Source organism: Dendrobates tinctorius, unplaced genomic scaffold (genome assembly GCF_039654945.1).
Source record: "Dendrobates tinctorius isolate UK_male_01 unplaced genomic scaffold, ASM3965494v1 ptg000162l, whole genome shotgun sequence".
NCBI lineage: Eukaryota > Metazoa > Chordata > Amphibia > Anura > Dendrobatidae > Dendrobates > Dendrobates tinctorius.
Window position 1 is genome coordinate 36,557,413 of NW_027361829.1, and position 19,525 is coordinate 36,576,937.

The window sequence follows — 19,525 nt, forward strand, 5'->3', positions numbered from 1 at the left end:
GATATAACACTGTTGTTGCTTTATCAGGGCTAATGGGCAGCACGGTGGCTCAGTGGTTAGCCTGGGTTCGTATCCCACCAAGGACAACATCTGCAAGGAGTTTGTATGTTCTCCCCGTGTTTGCGTGGGTTTCCTCCGGGCACTCCGGTTTCCTCCCACACTCCAAAGACATACTGATAGGGAATTTAGATTGTGAGCCCCATCAGGGACAGTGATGATAATATGTGCAAACTGTAAAGCGCTGCGGAATATGTTAGCGCTATATAAAAAAAAAAAATAAAGATTATTAATATTACCTAAGTGTTATTGTGAGCAAAACACACAAAATCAAATTATTACCAATATTACTACTTATACAGTCACAACTCTTACCATTACATAGTGAATAAAGTAATATTACCATGCTTCTACCATACAAAATAAATTGCACTAAGACAAATATTAACAGTAATCCCACAATATACCAACCATTAAATGGTGACTGAATTGTACCACCAAACTGGTATTAACTAAAACAAAATACTATAAAGAAGACCAACATTACTGTAAATATAAGTGATAAGAAGTCTTTAGTGCTCTGGTCCAGCTGCCACAGAGTACCTATGTGGTTACTTGTTCAAGTTCCAATCAACCATTTTGTTCATATCTAGTAAATACCAATTCTGCAGACCATATATATTATTACATTACAGCTTTGTGTAATATCTCACAGTCCACATTATTTCTGATTGGATTCATACACTATTCTCATCTTTTCCACCTGGCAGAGACAGCCATGATGACATCTTTGAATAGTGACTTGCATGCAGAGCTTACAATATAGACACATTTGATTTCTCGCATTCCAACATTTCTAGCATCTCCATCTATTCTCAACTTACACATACTCCCCATTCTACTGAAACCCTTAATTTAGAGCCTGTTGCTGCCTCTTTTGTCCCTTTGCTGCACCTGTTGTCTGGCACAGTGCCTCAATATTCAAAAATTATGTCATTACGCTGATCACCCCCACTGCCTCCTACACAGTCAGAGCCTAGATATACAGCACAAGATATATGTGGTTCCAAAATGTGATTGTTGGAAATAGACTAACAGTGAATCACACTGTAAGTGACACTTTTTGTAGATTAAACAGTAAAAGTGTCATGTTTTGTGCCTCACACAGTAATAATGTTCTTCTTGGTTCCCCCAAATAGTAGTAGTATCCCTTTTAGTGCATCACACAGTAATCCTTCTCTTTTTTTGCCCTCTAGACATTAAAGGACTTTAAAAAAATAGGTGTAGTGAAACCTCCACCAGGGTGAGCTGGTGAGGGAAGAGAGGTTACACACTAAGAGCAGCAACCCTGAGCAACAGCACAGGTGCCACAGGTAACGAGAGAATAGTCAGACGAACCGAGTCAGAAACTAGCAGGAGCAGACGTACCAGAAGGATCAGCAATACACGTAGTCAAAATACCAAGCCGAGAGTCAGAAAGCCAGAACATGAGCACGGGGTCCAAAACGTGAGACGAAATACGTGGTCAGGGTAAAAGCTGGGGGGTCAGATGCCAGAGAGGGAAGAGACGGGGTCAGAGATCAGTCCGGGTCATACACGTGAATATCCGTCAAAGGCAGGAGGATCACCAAGGTACAAGGGTCAGAGGCTCTAAACTGGAAGCTTGAGCTATCACTAACACTGGTCAGCAGGCTGTGAGAGACTGAAATAGCCCAGCAAGCTCCAGAACGAGGCAGAGGAGATTAACCCCCACATGACCAGTCCGGAGAGAAGACAGCAGAAGATAAACTCCGGACTGGACCATGACAATAGGCACATTATTGCTAACAGAGGCAACTACCTGTCAGTATCTGACGCCGTTCATTTACTGCTCCTGCCGGAGATTTTGCTACTCCTTGTCAACAGAGCAGCAGTTTGTCTTCCTGTTGACAGCGCGGGACTACTGGTGTCATGCTGATTGACAGACTGCTGTCTGCTGCCTAATTGGGGGAAGCCAGCTGTCAATCAGCATGACACGAGTAGTCCTGTCCAGTCAACAGGAAGACAAACTGCTACTATGTTGATAGGGAGTAGCTGAATCTCTGGCAGGAGTGGTCCATGACTGGTGCTGGGTACAACAGACAGGTTGTTGCCTCTGTTAGCAACTACATGCCTTTTTTAAGTCCCAGATATTCCTTTTAGTAACGATCCCTGTATATGTCACGAAAAATAAGATCTACATCTACAGATCTACAGATCTACATCTCTGGGCCAGATATCACCTCCCTACTAACCAGAATCCCTCAATATCTGTCCACTATTTCATCCTTCTTCTCCGCTAGATTTCTGAAACTCAACATGGACAAAACAGAATTCATCATCTTTCCCCCATCTCACGTGGCCCCCCCTACGAACCTATCAATTACAGTAAATGACTGCCCACTCTCCCCAGTCCCACAAGCTCGCTGTCTCGGAGTAATCCTTGACGCTGATCTCTCCTTCCAACCACATATCCAAGCCCTTTCCACTTCCTGCCGACTTCAACTCAAAAATATTTCACGAATCCGTTCATTCCTCACCCAAGAATCTGCAAAAACCCTAGTCCATGCCCTCATCATCTCTCGCCTTGACTACTGCAACCTCCTGCTCTGTGGCCTCCCCTCTAACACTCTCGCACCCCTCCAATCTATTATAAACTCTGCTGCCCGACTAATCCACCTGTCCCCCCGCTATTCCCCAGCTTCTCCCCTCTGTCAATCCCTTCACTGGCTCCCCATTGCCCAGAGACTCCAGTACAAAACCCTAACCATGACATACAAAGCCATCCACAACCTGTCTCCTCCATACATCTGTGACCTCGTCTCCCGGTACTTTCCCGCACGCAACCTCCGATCCTCACAAGATCTCCTTCTCCACTCCCCTCTTATCTCCTCTTCCCACAATCGCATACAAGATTTCTCTCGCGCATCACCCCTACTCTGGAACTCTCTACCACAACATGTCAGACTCTCACCTACCATTGAAACCTTCAAAAAGAGCCTGAAGACCCACCTCTTCCGACAAGCCTACAACCTGCAGTAACCACCGATCGACCAAACCGCTGCACGACCAGCTCTACCCTCGCCTACTGTATTCTCACCCATCCCTTGTAGATTGTGAGCCCTCGCGGGCAGGGTCCTCTCTCCTCCTGTACCAGTTATGACTTGTATTGTTTAAGATTATTGTACTTGCTTTTATGTATACCCCTCCTTACATGTAAAGCGCCATGGAATAAATGGCGCTATAACAATAAATAATAATAATAATAATAATAATTCCCTTATCGTGCTCCCTAGAATAAGACACCATATGTTGATCTCAGAACGTAATAGTGTCCTTCTTTTTGTCCTGAATAGTAATAATGCACTTTTAAAATGTATAATGCTCCACATGTTCCCTTGGGTTAACATGTCCTAAGTTCACCTACCAGGCCAAGATCGTACATCAACATTCGCTACTGCATTCTCACCCTGGCTGACATGAACATCTGGTAGTGAGCATCACATGATGCAGTTAAGAATGGCACCATCCTCTGGAGATCCCCCAGATCCTTAGAGCTAATGGTGTCACTGCCTTTTTTTCATGACTTCACCAGTTCTGATAGTGGCAGTGTCAAAGCTTTTACCTTGTTTAAGATTAAATGATCTAAACTTTTGTTGTGAAGATTACCATTCATCACACTTGTTTTGACACCACTAGAATGATAGGCACATATTTGACTCTCTTTACAAGTATGTACATAAAAGAGATTTTTAGAAGTTTGTGAACAAGAAAAATCTATTATATCTACAGTTTACAGATTTCATTTTTCTTGGTGAAAAATTGTCACCCCATGTCTACATAATGTTACCATTTTCATCAGCCCATATTCATATACGGACTGTAGGACTAAATTAACAAAAGGGTACCAAAAAACCCCTTTTGATTAATTTGGATATGCAACAAAGTAAAATAGTAGACATAAAATATAAAATACAGAATATAAAAAATACAATGTTTGTAGAAACATTAAAAATACAAGCATTTGTTTCTGCTAGGTAATATTAAATACATTACACATTTAGTGTAGTATACTGTAGCAATGTTTACATATGTGGTATTGGAAAAAAAGACAGGCTGGAGTGGGATCACATTTTTTGTAATTTCTTTACTACTCAAGACCTTTTGACAGCCTTCACTATCATAGTCACTTTATTGCTTGATGAAGAACTAACATGGTGTTGAGACGTGTTGGCAATTTTTCACGATTAAAAAGTAACTTTCATTGCACTTCTGTCCTTCTTGATGTATATTGCCAGCTACAGCCTCATCCAATCTTTTATATTGTGTGACTACAATCCAGGTTTCTGTCTTATTTCCACTCTATGGAAAATTGATCTAATCAAATGTGATATTTACCTCCCTCTGAATCGAAAGATTGACCTTGATAGCTATTTTTAAACCCAGTATATACCTTATACCATTGAGAAATTTTGACATCAGGGAAATATGGTTTATCTAGAGGATAATGAAAAACATTGACCTTGGTGTCCTTCATGACAGTCTAGAGAACAAACCCTTAGTTGTTAATCTCCCCACTGATGTTTGGCCTCAAGTGCTTTACAAATTAATCAGCTCTACATGATAAGATCAAGGGCGTTATTATGCGTTTTACAAATTCTGAAAAGGAGTCTAATCTTGTACTAACAAACACAGCAATAGACTACAATCCATCCAAATGTAAAGCCATTACCTCATGGTGGTAATAGACTGCAGTTATCCATAATCCATATGGAAATGTGAATGACAAAAGTTGTTTCTCATGGCCTTGACTAAGTTTATTTATTCATAGACTGAATGGAGACTCTGCCTGGCCCTTCATTCTCTGCTAAACCTATAATGTTTATAGAGAACATAGCAATCCCAGAGTCATAAACAAGAGTGAGTCTTATTTAGACTAGGCTTGTCCCAATAGTCCGAGTGTTTATTGTGATAGAGTATGGAGGTGTCATCTTAATTTGTCTCAGGTCAACCATGGTCAGCACTCACAGATGTAACCTATCTCTAAAAGATAGTTTTCATAACCCATTAACCCACTTGCAGTTGAAATAAGAAACACTTTCTAGAGCTCTACCGAAGTAGACTGTATGTTAATTCAGATAAGCATTTTCTCCACTCTTCTAAGAGACTTTCTAATGACTGGGGGGTTCAGATTATTAACTCTTAGTTCCATCAACATCTGGTCTTTCTCAACTTTGCCTTCAACTTTCGCACCTCGTTTTTCACCATTTCAATGAAAGTTCAATGTTAATTCATGACAGCTTTATGAGGGCTTTTGCAGAGACTTCATGTATTACATTTAGGTAGTTGTGGAAATACTGCTACCCTTGGTAGAGGTTCAAGCTCTTCTAAATTAGTGACATTAGAAATTTCTCATGTGTTTCTCATTATCCATTCTAGACTAGTTACTTGACTTTTGTTAACATAAAAGTCAGTATGGAATACTTCATGATGTCATACCACACACTGCTATAGTGTAAAATGTGCTTAAACTACAGTCTACCTCTACCTTACACTGTATGAAAGATGAACGTTGTTTCTAAGCAGCCATTTGTTTTTGAGTGTTGTATACTATTTAGATGAGTGAAATTAATTTTCTCATTGCTGCTGGGAAACTCCAGTTTTATCCAAGGGCATTTTTAAACTAATTGGTATTTAAAGTGCACATGAAATCCTAGACAGGCTTTCTCTCCATATAGTCACAGTTTTTAGGACAAGCTTGAGATCCTCTCCATCCAGCTCATCTTGATTGATAGATCTCTCTATCTACATATTGCAGGACACCTGCCAATCAAGTCATGTTGGAACACTGCCCATTGAAGTCTTCTCTCTGTCTGCAGACTCTGCTTTCTGTGCTTTGTTCAATTATCATGCTATGCTTTCACTGAGACAATATAGTATTTCAAAGTGAAAATAGCTTTCTTTAATTAGGGAACCTGCTGATATTTCAGATTCGAAATGCATTCAGCATGACATGACTGACAGGATTCTTTTCTTTTTTAAAAAATTTTAATGTACTAACATTTAGTATTGTTTTCAGCAGCCATTTAAATCAAGACACACTTACAAACCTTAGTAGAAACACAGATTCTTAGTCTTTTCTTTTCATAATGTGTTGTGATGCTCATGTTATTGAATATACAGTATATTAGTCTGATCCAAGTCGATCTGCAGGAGTACACCATCCCCCATTAAACAGGAAGCTTGTCAGTGGTGCACTCCTGGAGGGAATCTTGAGAATAGTCCTTAAAAAAATTCACAAGTTATCTTTTAATTATGTTATTTTTCATTTTTTTTTAATCTTCAAACCATTAAAATTGGTCTTTTTATTTTCTTAAACATGAAGAGTTTTGACCACCATGCAGTGATTTTTTTTTATATATATTACTACAATATTAAATATTGTAGTGTATCAAAATGTATTGACCAGAGACTCCTACACTATAATTCCGTTCATGAAAATCCATTGAAATTCCAGAGTATTAGTAATAATGAAACCATATATAATATATTTTTACAATTTGCATTTCATGTGACTTGTATTACCTTTAAAGGAATCTGTCAGTAGGATCAACCATCCATAGCCATCTATATGGGCATGTTAGTCATAGGTAACTAAATTAAATGATACCTTCATATCTGTGATCCGATGTTTTATTCCAGAGAAATCCACATTTTTCTTATTAGTAATTGAGCTGTTAAGATCTATAGGCCTGACACTGTTCTTCATGAGGATCTCCCCCCAGAAATTATTTTAAATAAAAGTAGGTATTACCAGTGTGAACCAAGCAATGACTGACACTTTGCTCACATAATAATCTCTACTGTGAGATCAGAACTAAAACAGTACAAAGCAAAAGTAAGCTTTGTCTAATTACAAAAACATTTGCATCTGCAGTCCTCTCACAGTTCTGTCCACTTCCGTCTTACAAGCAACCATTATGGGGGATGGACAGTACAGCAGATCTGATGGCACTGTGAGAAGACTCCAAATGTGCTTGTTGTGTTTGTAATTAGACCAGTTCAACTCTGCTGTACTATGCTGGTTATAATCAGGCAGAGCTGACAGCACAGTGAGAGGACTGCTGCTACTGCAAATGTTTGTAATGAGACAAAATTTAATTCTGCTGTACTGTGTTCGGTCTGATTTCACTGAAGAACTGTGTGTGAATATGAGAGTAAAGTGTCAGCTATTACTTGCCTCACACTGGTAATGCCCCTTTCATTTAAAATAATCTTTGGCAGCAGATTATCATGTAGATCTGTGTCCAACCCATAGTTCTGAACAGCTCACTTACATATAAGAAAAACATTGATATCTCTGGAGTAAACATGGAATCACAGATATCAAGGTATCATTTTATTCATCTTTATTTGACATAGATGCCCATATAGACAGCTTAGAAGGGCTGATCCTTTTGGCAGATTTACTTTTATATACTTGATTTTGAGAAAGTGTTTTTAAGTTTTGTTTTTAAGAGAACAGTTTTGTATATTTTCACACACAGTTTTGTTGTTAGGATAGACTTGCAGTTTTCCTTTTTCTAATCTCCACTATTTTCCTTTAGGGAGGCAGGACACAGTGCATTAAAGAAGTCTGCCCAATTCTGTCATGCCCACAGCATCTCAGTCATATTCCTACTGGACAATGTTGCCCAAAATGCATAGGTGAGTGGATACTCTTAATATGTTTAAGTATTTAGATGGTGCTGCCAACCTTAAAGGGAATCTGTCACCCCATTTCTCGCCTATCAGCTGCCGGCACCGACAACAGGGGCTTATCTACAGCATTCTGTAATGCTGTAGATAAGCCCCTGATGTAACCTGAAAGATAATAATAATGAGTTAGATTCTACTCACCAGCAGGGCAGTTCGGTCTTGGTCCAATGGGTGTTGCGGTCAGGCGCCTCCCATCTTCTAATGGTGACGTCCTCTTCTTTGCTGCCTGTCGTGGCTCCGGCACAGGCTCACTTGTTATGAATGGGTCACCGAGGAGGATAGCAGGCCCAGGCTAAGCCACAGAATACCAGAGAGGTTGGTAACTAAGCGGATGCAGACCCCTGATCCTGTCCACACAACTAGCAGTAGCCGTGGAGCGTACCTACGATGATCCTAGATGCCTCGGCACAGCCGGATAGCTAACTAAGCCTAATGCAAGTAAGGGGAAATCTAAACTGCCCCGGAGCAGACCCCAAAGGAATAGATAGCCCCCAAACATATATTGTCAGTGAGACAAGATGAAAACACAAACGCAGGCAGAAAAATAGACTGAGCAAACGATGGGGCCCACACTGACTAGACAGGACAGGAAAGGAAAGACACTGTCTGCAATCACGCAAAAACCCTGCAAATAAGTCCATCACGTCTGATGCACAAAAACACTGAAGTCGCACAACTTTGCCCCCACTAATCAGCCCTCTGATATATTCTGAAAGCAAAGCAAAATGAGACCAATATAAAAGGGGAGAAAACAAACTGGCACATGCAGTAACATATGGGCGGTGATTCAGCACAGCCCCAGCCGGAGCTAGCTGACCCGCACAAAGCAGAGATAAACAAAACCAGATCAAATGCAAACAGAATAGCAAATGTACCACTTAGCTTAACATGCAGGGAAAGAGCAGGAGACATCAGACCTCTGGAGGCACAAGAAGAAAATCACCAGCAGGGATAGAGGGAGTCAGCTGTCTTAAATCCCAATCAGAAACCCCAAATCTCCAATTGTCTTCCTAATTATCAGGTGGCAAGCCTCTGTCAATCAGATCAGCTCCACTACCTCCAGTAACCACCAGAGGGAGCCCAGAAAGAGAAGTCTCAATCTGACCAGCTCCACTATCTTCAGTAATCACCAGAGGGAAGCCAGAGAGAAAAATCACAGTACTCACTGCTCTGCCCTGTTGAGAGCAGAGCAAAATACTGCAGTGTGCAGGTTTTGGACCTCTCCCGGTGCCTGCACACTGCAGGACTCTGCTCTGCCCTCAACAGGGCAAAGCAGTGTGCCTGTGCAGGAGCCTCAGTGGGAAGGAAAAAGAGGACGTCACCGTTAGAAGACGGGAGGTGCCAGGCCGGATCACTACACCCATCGGACCAAAACTGGACCCGGACCGCCTCTGGGTGAGTATAACATAGCTCGTTTTTCTTATCTTTCAGGTTACATTGGGGGCTTATCTACAGCATTACATTATTTCGGTACCGGCAGCTGATAGGCAAAAAATGGGGTGACAGATTCCCTTTAAGCATCACCACATGTAGCACATCAAACAAATACCCTGCTTAGAAAAAATTAAACGCAATTTTGTCCTTGACCATGGGCAGATTAAATAGTTGCATAATATTTTGTGCATCAATAAGGAGTTTACTAATGTTGTGTCTAGCAACTATTTAAATTTTATCGAAGTTGGGCATTCCAAGATTACCGTATATACTCGAATATAAGCCGAGTTTTTCAGCCCCCTTTTTGGGCTGAAAAAGACCCCCCCTAGACTTATATTCGGGTCATGGTTCAAACTTACCTGGTCCCCGTCGTCTCCACGTTCCCCGGTATGTGTCTGCTGTCCCCTGCAGCCTGTCAGTGTCCCGGCGGCGGTGGGTGATGATAGGGCCGCGGCGGCGTTACAAGTCGCTGTGCGCCGCTCTCTCCCGCCTTCTGTCTTCTGGCAGTGACGTACAGGGGGTGCGATGACGTGGATAGCACGCGCCCTCTGCCTGAATCACTGAAGAGCCGGTAACGCTCAGGAGCAGCTGTCAGCAACGGAGGTGAGTATATAGTGTTTTGTTTTGTTTTTTAATTTCAGCAGGGGCAGCAGCAACATGATAGGATTACCGGTAATCCTATCACCTGGCCAATAAATCATGCATTGGGGCCACTATTACGGTACTCACTGTGCAGCATTTATGGGGGCATATGTTGTACAGCATTACGGTACCGGTATTTGGGCCACCATTATTCACTGTGCAGCATTTATGGGGGCATATGTTGTGCAGCATTACGGTATTTGGGCCACCATTATTCACCGTGCAGCATTTATTCTTATCTATTTTTTATTTTTGAAATTTACCAGTATCTTCGGCAATTCCCACCCTAGACTTATACTCGAGTCAATAAGTTTTCCCAGGTTTTTGAGGCAAAATTAAGGGGGGTCGGCTTATACTCGAATCGACTTAAGGGCATGTCACACTAAGAGATATCGCTAGCAATATCGCTATAACTAGTGACGTTATAGCGATATTGCTAGCGATATCGCTATGTGTGATACTTACCTACGACCGGCTCCCCCGCTGGTTATCGCTGATCGCGCGAGAACGTTCAGGACTGTTTCTCGTCGTCAGCTTCCTGCGGCGCTTCCTGCTGTGAGGACGAGCGACGCGTGGAGCCGGGTGGGAGGACGCAGGATCGCCTGGTGTGACAGGTAAGTAACGACCCCCGTCCCCTGCGATGTCGCTGGTGAGATCTGCCTGTGTGGCAGCTCACTAGCGACCACTTAGCGATGTACCAGCGATCCTGACCGCATCATATCGCTGGTCGGGATCGCTGGTACATCGCTAAGTGTGACAGTACCTTTATACTCGAGTATATACGGTACCCATTTTTCTTACCAGAGTTGTCTTAAACTTTTTAGTACCAAAACGAAAACTAATTTTCATCAAATATCTGCAAAATTTCACAGTCTTGTTAAAAGTTAACATTTTTATCACAACCCTTTAGCCCTTTTATGCTGGGGAAAATGCCATCAGCAATGCATTTCCTGCACTACGCATGGAATATGGGTCTTGGGATTAAATCTGATTATGGATAAAATCTCTGCTAAACAGCTTGTTGACCATGCCAAAATATACTTGTAGATTAATTAGAACTTGTGTGTTGGGGATCAAGGAGTAATGAGTACTGACAATTTCTGTAAAGCACTGTTGAATATGTTAGTAAAGAAGAAGAAAAAACTATGGATATACTAAGAAATGTAGTAGATTTGCTGGCCATTAGCATAGAGTACAGATATGATAAATTGAGGCATTTCTGGAATACACATATGCTCTTTATAATAATTGTTTTATTTGATTATTGTGTTAAGTTAAAGGGTATGAACAGATCTTAAGTTTTCTTAAAAGCCAAAGCCAATAACGCTGCTTAAAATGACAGTACAAAACTACTAGCAGGCTATCCCCTTCCTCGTAAAGCACAATCACTAACGTCTGAACTAACATCATTGAACATTACTGTCTAGGAGTCAATGTCAACTGTGTTGACAAAAAGAATAAATAATTCCAGTGTGATATGATCCTTGTAAACAGTGGGAATATTTACTGTGTGTTTATGAACATTTCTCTCATGTCTGTGTGTTTGGTTTGTCATTTACAAGATGTTAAGTAATACAAATACAGCTTAGTATTGACACATAATTGCATTCTAGAAAGTTTTAGAATTCTTTTCAAGTTAAACAGAAGAAGGGCAAGAAACTACATTAGAGGGATTGGTGACTTTTTAATCCTATTTTATACTTAAGACACACACTAAACTAAATCCTAAATTGACATACGTATTATACTTAGTAATATAGCGTGTTAAATATTGCGCCTTTCTTAAAATAGTCAGGAGGCAAGCCATTGTAGTAGGTCATGGGAATCTGACAGGCACAGCTCTAATGCTGCCAATGTATGCTAGATTAATATTGGCAGATCATACCGATATTGGTGAGATTGGCTCACAAGGGTTTTTTCAGGACATATTGTATATATTAATGTCCTATCTTTAGTCTAGGTAATCAATTTCTGATTGGTGAGGGGTGCGACACCACTGCTGTTCCTGATGCCAATGGCAAGCGTAAATGCTTAGTTGTGGAGTTGCGCAGCACAGCTCCGTGAACTACATGTATAGTGACTGTGGATGGGTAATGTGCATCAATAGCGGGTGGAAGCACAGTACCATGCCACTATACAGTTGACAGAGCCGTGCAGCTCCACAGCTAAGCAGTTACCCCCGCCGACGGCACTGAGAACAGTTCATCAACAGTGTAAGGATAAGGCTGTCAATAAAAAAGTTCTGAACAACCCCTTTAAATATGGGGTCTCTCAATGGTTCCCCAACAACAAAAGTGAGTAGAAACAAGCATCATGACAATCTTTTATTCTGCTGTGTGATAAGCCACTATTAGAGGAGCCTGGTAGCGGCTTGTGAGCCTCTCCCCTAACGAATAAACATATACACTCAGTGGTCGGGAGAAATTGCATTTGGCAAACAAGCACTTTATCTGACAACTGTCTTCGCCAGCATAAGTTTGTACATTGACTGCATCGTTATGCATTAAACATAAGTCTTTTAACCTTTTAAAGAAATATTTTAGACTTTCCTAGAAATAATGAAAGTTTTTGCATCACACCAAAAGTGAAAACACAGTGATCTTACAATACATAAATCAGTTCTGTATTGTTAAGCATTCATCCTAAGTCATACTGATGGGGAATCAAGATCGTGAGCCCCGAGGGAGGCAGTGATGATGATGTCTGTAAAGCGCTGTGGAGCATGATGAACCTGTATAAGCAAGCATTATAACTAAAATAAATTACCTTGAGTTATACAGAACTATAATATGGCACTCTTAAAAGTCTACTGTACCTCTTTATTACTCCAATTGCATAAAAAGAGCACGATATTTTTCTACCTCCGCTAGACTAAGACAGTGCTTGGGTATGTTGATCAGTACCATGGACTTTGAAAGGAGCAGCAAAGCACATGCACCTCCAGCGCGTTTTTCAAGTCCTCCTCCAGTCTTGATAATGGGAAATACGGGACCTCTGTTCTGTGCATCATTGGGGGACCCACATTCTTCCCGAACTCTTTAAGGAAGGCAATAACTGACCTGATTTCATTTTATATGTTTGTGTTAAGTATTAGCCTTTTATGTGTTAGCCTTTTTCTATGTCAAATGACTTAGTACCGTTGGTCTGGAAAAGCTGACTTTTATGATAAATGAAACAAGCCAGTTAAAACAACCACTTATATTTTTGCAATGCATTCCAAATGGCCAGAAGTGTGTTTACTGCTGGGATAAACAACAAGGATCCATTACACATGTTTTTGATGAAATTGTCTCTCATAACACAAGTCTCTGTGTAGTTACCTTTGGATGGCATTGAATAATAGCCTCCTCTCATACACGTATGTAATAGAGTCATGTGATTTATGATTATGGCTTGATTTTCCTGTGGATTGTTTTAAACATGGGTGCAAGAATCCTAACAAAGATGGATATTATAGGCCGTCTGTTGTCATAGAGTGTAAGGCAGGTAATTGATTCTCACAGTCTCTAGCTGGTTTTAGAATAGGTGTGGGTTGATTTTGCTCCTAGGCTTCACTTCATACAGCACTCCAGGTATAAAATGGACCATTCACTCACACAAACAATAATAAACCTAGATTTTCCTTCATCTCCTCTTTTCTGTTTTCCTTTTTTGCATTAAGCCTAGACATGAACACAGGCAAAATGTTGTTTTAGAAAAAGACAATGTGATAAATAATACAATTAATTGGTTGCATCTGAAACAGCTCCCAGTGTCTAGATTTGACGGCTTAAAGTGGTCGTCTGGTCTAAAATGATAAAGCAGTAGTTACTCTGTTTGACTTGAGACTTATAAATCCCTTTAGCCCACACAGAGTGCCCTGTGGGGATATGCCAGTTTCTGAGCCGAGAATGGCTATAATGTATGCGATATTCATACTTCCGCGCACAGCCAGTCTAGTGGGTGCAGCCTCGCTCCATACACTTGTATGGAGTGAGGCCGTGCCCACTAGATGGCCAAGACCACTAGACTGGGCTCAGCCAGGCTCTATACAAGTGTATGGAGAGAGGTCTCGCCCACTAAACGGGATCTGCTCGGTAGTATGCATAATGCATACTTAACCGCCGTTCCCGGCTGGAAAACTGGCAAATCCTTGCAGTGCACAGCACGTGCGCTTGGGGAATTGATAAGTCCACAGTCACACAGATTGACTGCAGACATCAATTTAGACTGGACAACCCTTTTAAACCTGATAAACCTACTTGTATCAAAGGCTTAAAGCCCACCAAACACATTCAATTAAAGTCAGCTAAACCTGCAGATTTTGTCAGGATGAGTTGACCATCTAAAGTTGTTTGGGATCCGCCTCACTTTCCCTCAACATATGAGTTTAGGTGAGACAAGGACGGGGCAGTTTGAATTTCAGCACTGTACTTTTGTTCTTCAAGTAGATTATCTCAAGAAAAGAGCTCTATACAAAGGCTAGAGATTATGTGTATGATGGATTTGGTTCTGAGATGAACAGAGTCACCACCTGATCTGGTATATATTTATCTCAAATCATTTTGATCATGTTCGACCTAGTGTTCAATTTCAGAATGTTGTGATCCTATAAGTACTGCAAATGGCACTGGATGGTAGATAATCAAATCCTTTAAAATGTAACCCCTTACTGCCACTGGACATTATAATACATCCAATGGCAGTACCTCCCGCTTTGATGAGGGCCCTTGTCCCGCAAAAAATAAGCCCTCACATATCGACAGCAAAAAAAAAGTTATGGCTCTGGGATGAAGGAGAGCGAAAAAACAAAAATGCAAAACTGGAAAAAGCTCCGGTCATTAAGGGGTTAAAGAACTCCTTCAAAATTTTTATCCTCTTGATATAGTGCAGTCATCATATTATATAGCACTGTACACTTAATATTGCTCATTTTGCCCTTCTATACAGTTAATTCTTCTCTTTTCCATTAGTTCTATGACATCACGTGATTAAAAACTGACTTGATGTATCTTTCTAGCCTCTTTGTAGAAACAGGAAGACTCTTTTCCCCGCATGAATGTCATGAGTTTGTTGCGCCAACCTCAGGGATCTGGGGGTAGAAGATCACTTCATATTGTGAATCGCAGATCTAACAATTAGCCTGTGTAGTTGAATCCTATATTAAATTAATTTAGTTTCCTTTAGTGCAGAAGAGATTAACAACCCTTTCAATGCTGGTCAGAAACATGCAGCTCCATTTCAGCTGCTTCTGATCTGGTCATTAACTCTTCCTATAAAACCTGGCAAGACCTTTTCTGTCCTGCCGGTGAAAGCTTAGCTTCCTTGCTCTTAGGAGATGCTGTGTTGAATAGGAGTTCATTGTTGCTATTGGAGATTTGTCTTCCTGTGCTGTGTGCGTAAGCTAAGTGTTTTGGAGAGAAGTTGTTGTAGAGGTGTTCTGTTGTACTTGTGTGTTTATCTCCTGGTCCCTGTTTACTTATTCCTCCCTGTCCCTATCCTCCTCCCTATTGTTGGTTGGTACTTTTTTATGATAGAGGGTTTCTATTATCCCTGTTTTGCCTTGTGTGTCTTATTCACATTACATTTCTATCCCAGGCTCCATGGGGTGGCGGAGGGGACACACCAGGGATTATCAGGAGTATAGTGAGGTGGGAGACTCGGGCCTCTCTACCATCAAGAGTAATAATAATCTTTATTTTATACAGTGCTAACATATTCCGCAGCGCTTTACAGTTTGCATACATTATCATCACTGTCCCCGATGGGGCTCACAATCTAGATTCCCTATCAGTATGTTTTTTGAGTGTGGGAGGAAACCAGAGAACCTGGAGGAAACCCACGCAAACACGAGAACATACAAACTCCGTGCAGATGTTGTCCTTGGTGGAATTTGAACCCAGGACTGAGCGCTGCAAGGCTGCAGTGCTATCCACTGAGCCACCGTGCCGCCCATAGACAGGGATAATTAAGTTCCAGGGATAGTACCCCCAGGACAGGGATAATTAAGTTCCAGGGATAGTTTGAGGCCCCCTCCCCTACCTAAGACCACCAAAGCATGATAATGAGTCATCATTAGAACTAAAATTCTACTCTGAAAAGTCCCTGGCAGGGGGAGGAGTGGAGCAGCTTGGTGAGGAGTTGAAGAGAAAGATGACTCATGCAGGGTAAAGTGACTTCCTGTTTCTACATAGAGCTTAGAAGGATTTAGCTCTATGAATTGAGTTTATGTATTTATTCTCCTTCACGCTCACAAATTCTCGCCCACTCCAGCTCACTCCGACCTACCACACAGTCAGAAATCTACAAGCCATTAACCCTCAGACACTTTCAGACTCCCTACACTCATCACTGTCCCCAATCTCCTCTATTTCCTGTCCTGATCTGGCTGTTCATCACTACAATGACACTCTTAGAAGCACCCTTGACCAAGGAGCTCCTCTCACCCTCAGAACCTCCAAGCACAGAGAAAACAGCCCTGGCTCACATCGCAAACTCGACTTCTCCAGCGATGCTCTAGGAGTGCAGAACGCCTATAGAGAAAAACCCGCACACCAGAAGACTTCATCCACTTCAAATTTATGTTAAGAACCTATAACGCTGTCCTTCACCTCGCCGAACAGACCTACTTCACCACCCTGACCGCCTTCACTAGCCAACAACCCCAAGAAACTTTTTGACACTTTTCACTCCCTCCTCAGGCCAAGAGCACAAGCCCCTATCACAGACATTTGTGCTGACGACCTGGCCTCCCACTTTACAGAAAAAATAGATAATATCCATCAGGAAATCTGCTCCCAACCACCAATTGCTGTGACTCTCATCCCTTCCTCCATCTCCCCTGGCTCACTTTCCACATTTTATCCCATCACAGAAGAAGAAGTCTCCAGACTCCTCTCTTCCTCTCGTCCGACCACATGCACTACCGACCCCATTCCCTCACATCTCCTCCAGTCTCTCTCTCCAGTCGTCACAACTCACCTAACTGCAATCTTTAATCTCTCCTCTCCTCGGGCATTTTCCCATCCTCCTTCAAACATGCCATTGTTACTCCATTACTAAAGAAACCCGCTCTCGACCCATCCTGCACAAACAACTACAGACCAGTCTCCAATCTCCCCTTCATCTCTAAACTTTTGTAGCGCCTAGTTTACTCCCGCCTTACCCATTGCCTCTCAACTCACTCCCTCCTAGACCCTTCACAGTCTGGCTTCCGCCGCTACATTCGACTGAATCTGCACTCATCAAAGTGACCAATGACAGCAAAACGTAACGGTGACCACTCTCTGCTCATTCTTCTTGACCTATCTGCAGCTTTCGACACTGTTGACCACCATCTTCTACTCTCTAGGCTCCAGTCACTAGGCATTAAGGACACTGCTCTCTCCTGGTTCTCTTCCTATCTTTCTGACCGCTCTTACAGTGTTTTGTTCTCTGGCTCCACATCATCTCCTCGTCCTCTCGCTGTCAGGGTACCTCAGGGCTCAGTCCTTGGCCCCCTTCTCTCTCTACACGGCCCCAATTGGACAGACCATCAGCAGATTTGGCTTTCAGTACCATCTTTATGCTGATGACACACAACTATATGCGTCATTCCCCGACCTTACCCCCGCTGTACTAAAGAACGCCAGTGACTGTCCGCAGTCTCCAACATCATGTCTGCTCTCTATCTGAAACTCAACCTCTCCAAAACTGAACTTTTTCTGCTCCTGCCGTCTACTAACCTCTCTAAATCTGACATTTCCCTCTCCGTGGGTGGCACCACAATAACACCCCAGCAGCAGGCACGCTGTCTGGGTGTTATGTTTGACACCAATCTTTCCTTCAAATCCCATATACAATCTCTTGCCCGCTCTTGCCGCTTACACCTAAAGAACATTTCTAGAATCTGCCCATTTCTCACCATAGAAACAACAAAAACCCTCACTGTAGCATTGATCCACTCCTGTCTAGATTACTGCAACGCTCTATTAATTGGGCTCCCCGCTACTCGACTATCCCCTCTCCAGTCCATACTTAATGCAGAGGCCAGGATCGTCCATCTGGCTAATCGGTATTCGGACACGTCCGCTCTTCGCCAGTCCTTACATTGGCTGCCCATTCATTATAGGATCCAATTCAAAGTACTTGTTTGCACCCACAAAGCTCTCCACAGTGCAGCACCCCCCTACATCTCCTCCCTCATTTCTGTCTTTCAGCCTAACCGACCGCTGTGCTCTGCAAATGACTTTTGACTAACCTCTGCACTAATCCGTACCTCCCACTCCCGACTCGAAGACTTCTCCCGCGCTGCACCAATTCTTTGGAATGCTCTACCCCAAGAGATTAGGACTTTCCACATTTTGCATAGTTTCAGGCGCTCCATCAAAACACATTTGTTCAGAGCGGTCTATCACGTTCACTAATCACAGTCATTCTATGTGTAAGTGTGCATGTGTAGCCCATTCACTATCTCCATCCATCCCTCACTCCCTCAAGATGGCTGGACCATCATTTTAAATACACTATTGTAAATACACACCAGTACTTTGTATCTCCCCCACCTCATTGATGATTTTAAGCTCTCACGAGCAGGGTCATCTTATTTTGCTTTAATTATTGTATTGTTAATGTTGTTACTTATGACTTATGTTTGGAACTGTTAAACTGTAAAGTGCTGCGGAATATGTTGGCGCTACATAAATAAAGATTATTATTATTATTATTATTATTATTATTATTCACAGATTACTACTCTCATGTTCCATCTTCAGAGCAGCAGTTGTTTACCATACTCAGTCTAGAGTACTTCTCAATTGTTTTAGCCCTTTTTCTCCTAATTCTAATGCAGAGCTGTGAGCTCTGAGGTCCTCTCTTTAGCATATAATATGTTAAAATGGCTGCTGTATTGTGTAGCTAAACATTTACAGTGGCTTGGATAGCTCCTCCTGATTGGCTGCACTATATCATGTAATGTGATAGTCCTCTATGACTGATGCAATCATCATCAATGTGTAAAATGGCGCTGGGCGTTTGTTCTACAGAAGTAAATAGTTAATTGTACAGGATTGCCTGGACAAGCAAATTTCATGAAATTTGACAAAAAAAGTCAATTTGCATGGGATTGGTTTACTCATCTCTAGCAGATGGGTCCATTGTCAGTAGGAATCACTGAGTTGGAGGTGAAACAATCATTCCCATTATCATTACCTGTGATTGTCAAGAATTATATTACCTTACCACAAGCACACAATTATAGCACTTGAAATGTGGATATTTTACACATTGCATTTACATCTTTGTCTCTAGTTCAGCTGCTTATATTTATAACAAATACAGTGGTGGCTTTTTATTACTTATTTGCCTATATTTTATACTTTTTTTTATAAGAAGTTCTACTATTCAAATTTTAGGAAGCATTTTATAAAAATCCCCATTCTGGCCATTCTGGAGAATACAGATTTTTTTTGTAATTGGCTAATTCAGCAAAATTATGGCCAGCTGTGGCCGCCATTGTGCTGAATAGTAGATGGACGGCAAAGGTTAATAAGATAAAACAAACATATCTCACCATTCATCATTCCACTGTTCCCTGCCACCTGTTAAGATCTCTGCACCTCCTTGTACAACATCTCTGGACTGATGTTTATTTTGGTAAGGAATTTATGGCCGTGAGAAGGTACAAGATAACACTGTGCATGCACAATGTACGCCGGGG

General features: G+C 41.8%; 1 protein-coding gene across 1 annotated transcript in view; it reads left to right on the forward strand.

Moving 5' to 3' along the window:
• Positions 1 to 19,525, forward strand: part of BMPER (BMP binding endothelial regulator) — a 495,935-nt gene that overhangs the window by 230,011 nt on the left and 246,399 nt on the right. The window contains exon 7 of the mRNA XM_073549959.1: positions 7,623 to 7,722. Within this exon, the coding sequence (XP_073406060.1) occupies positions 7,623 to 7,722 (100 nt within the window). The remainder of the gene's footprint in view (positions 1 to 7,622; positions 7,723 to 19,525) is intronic.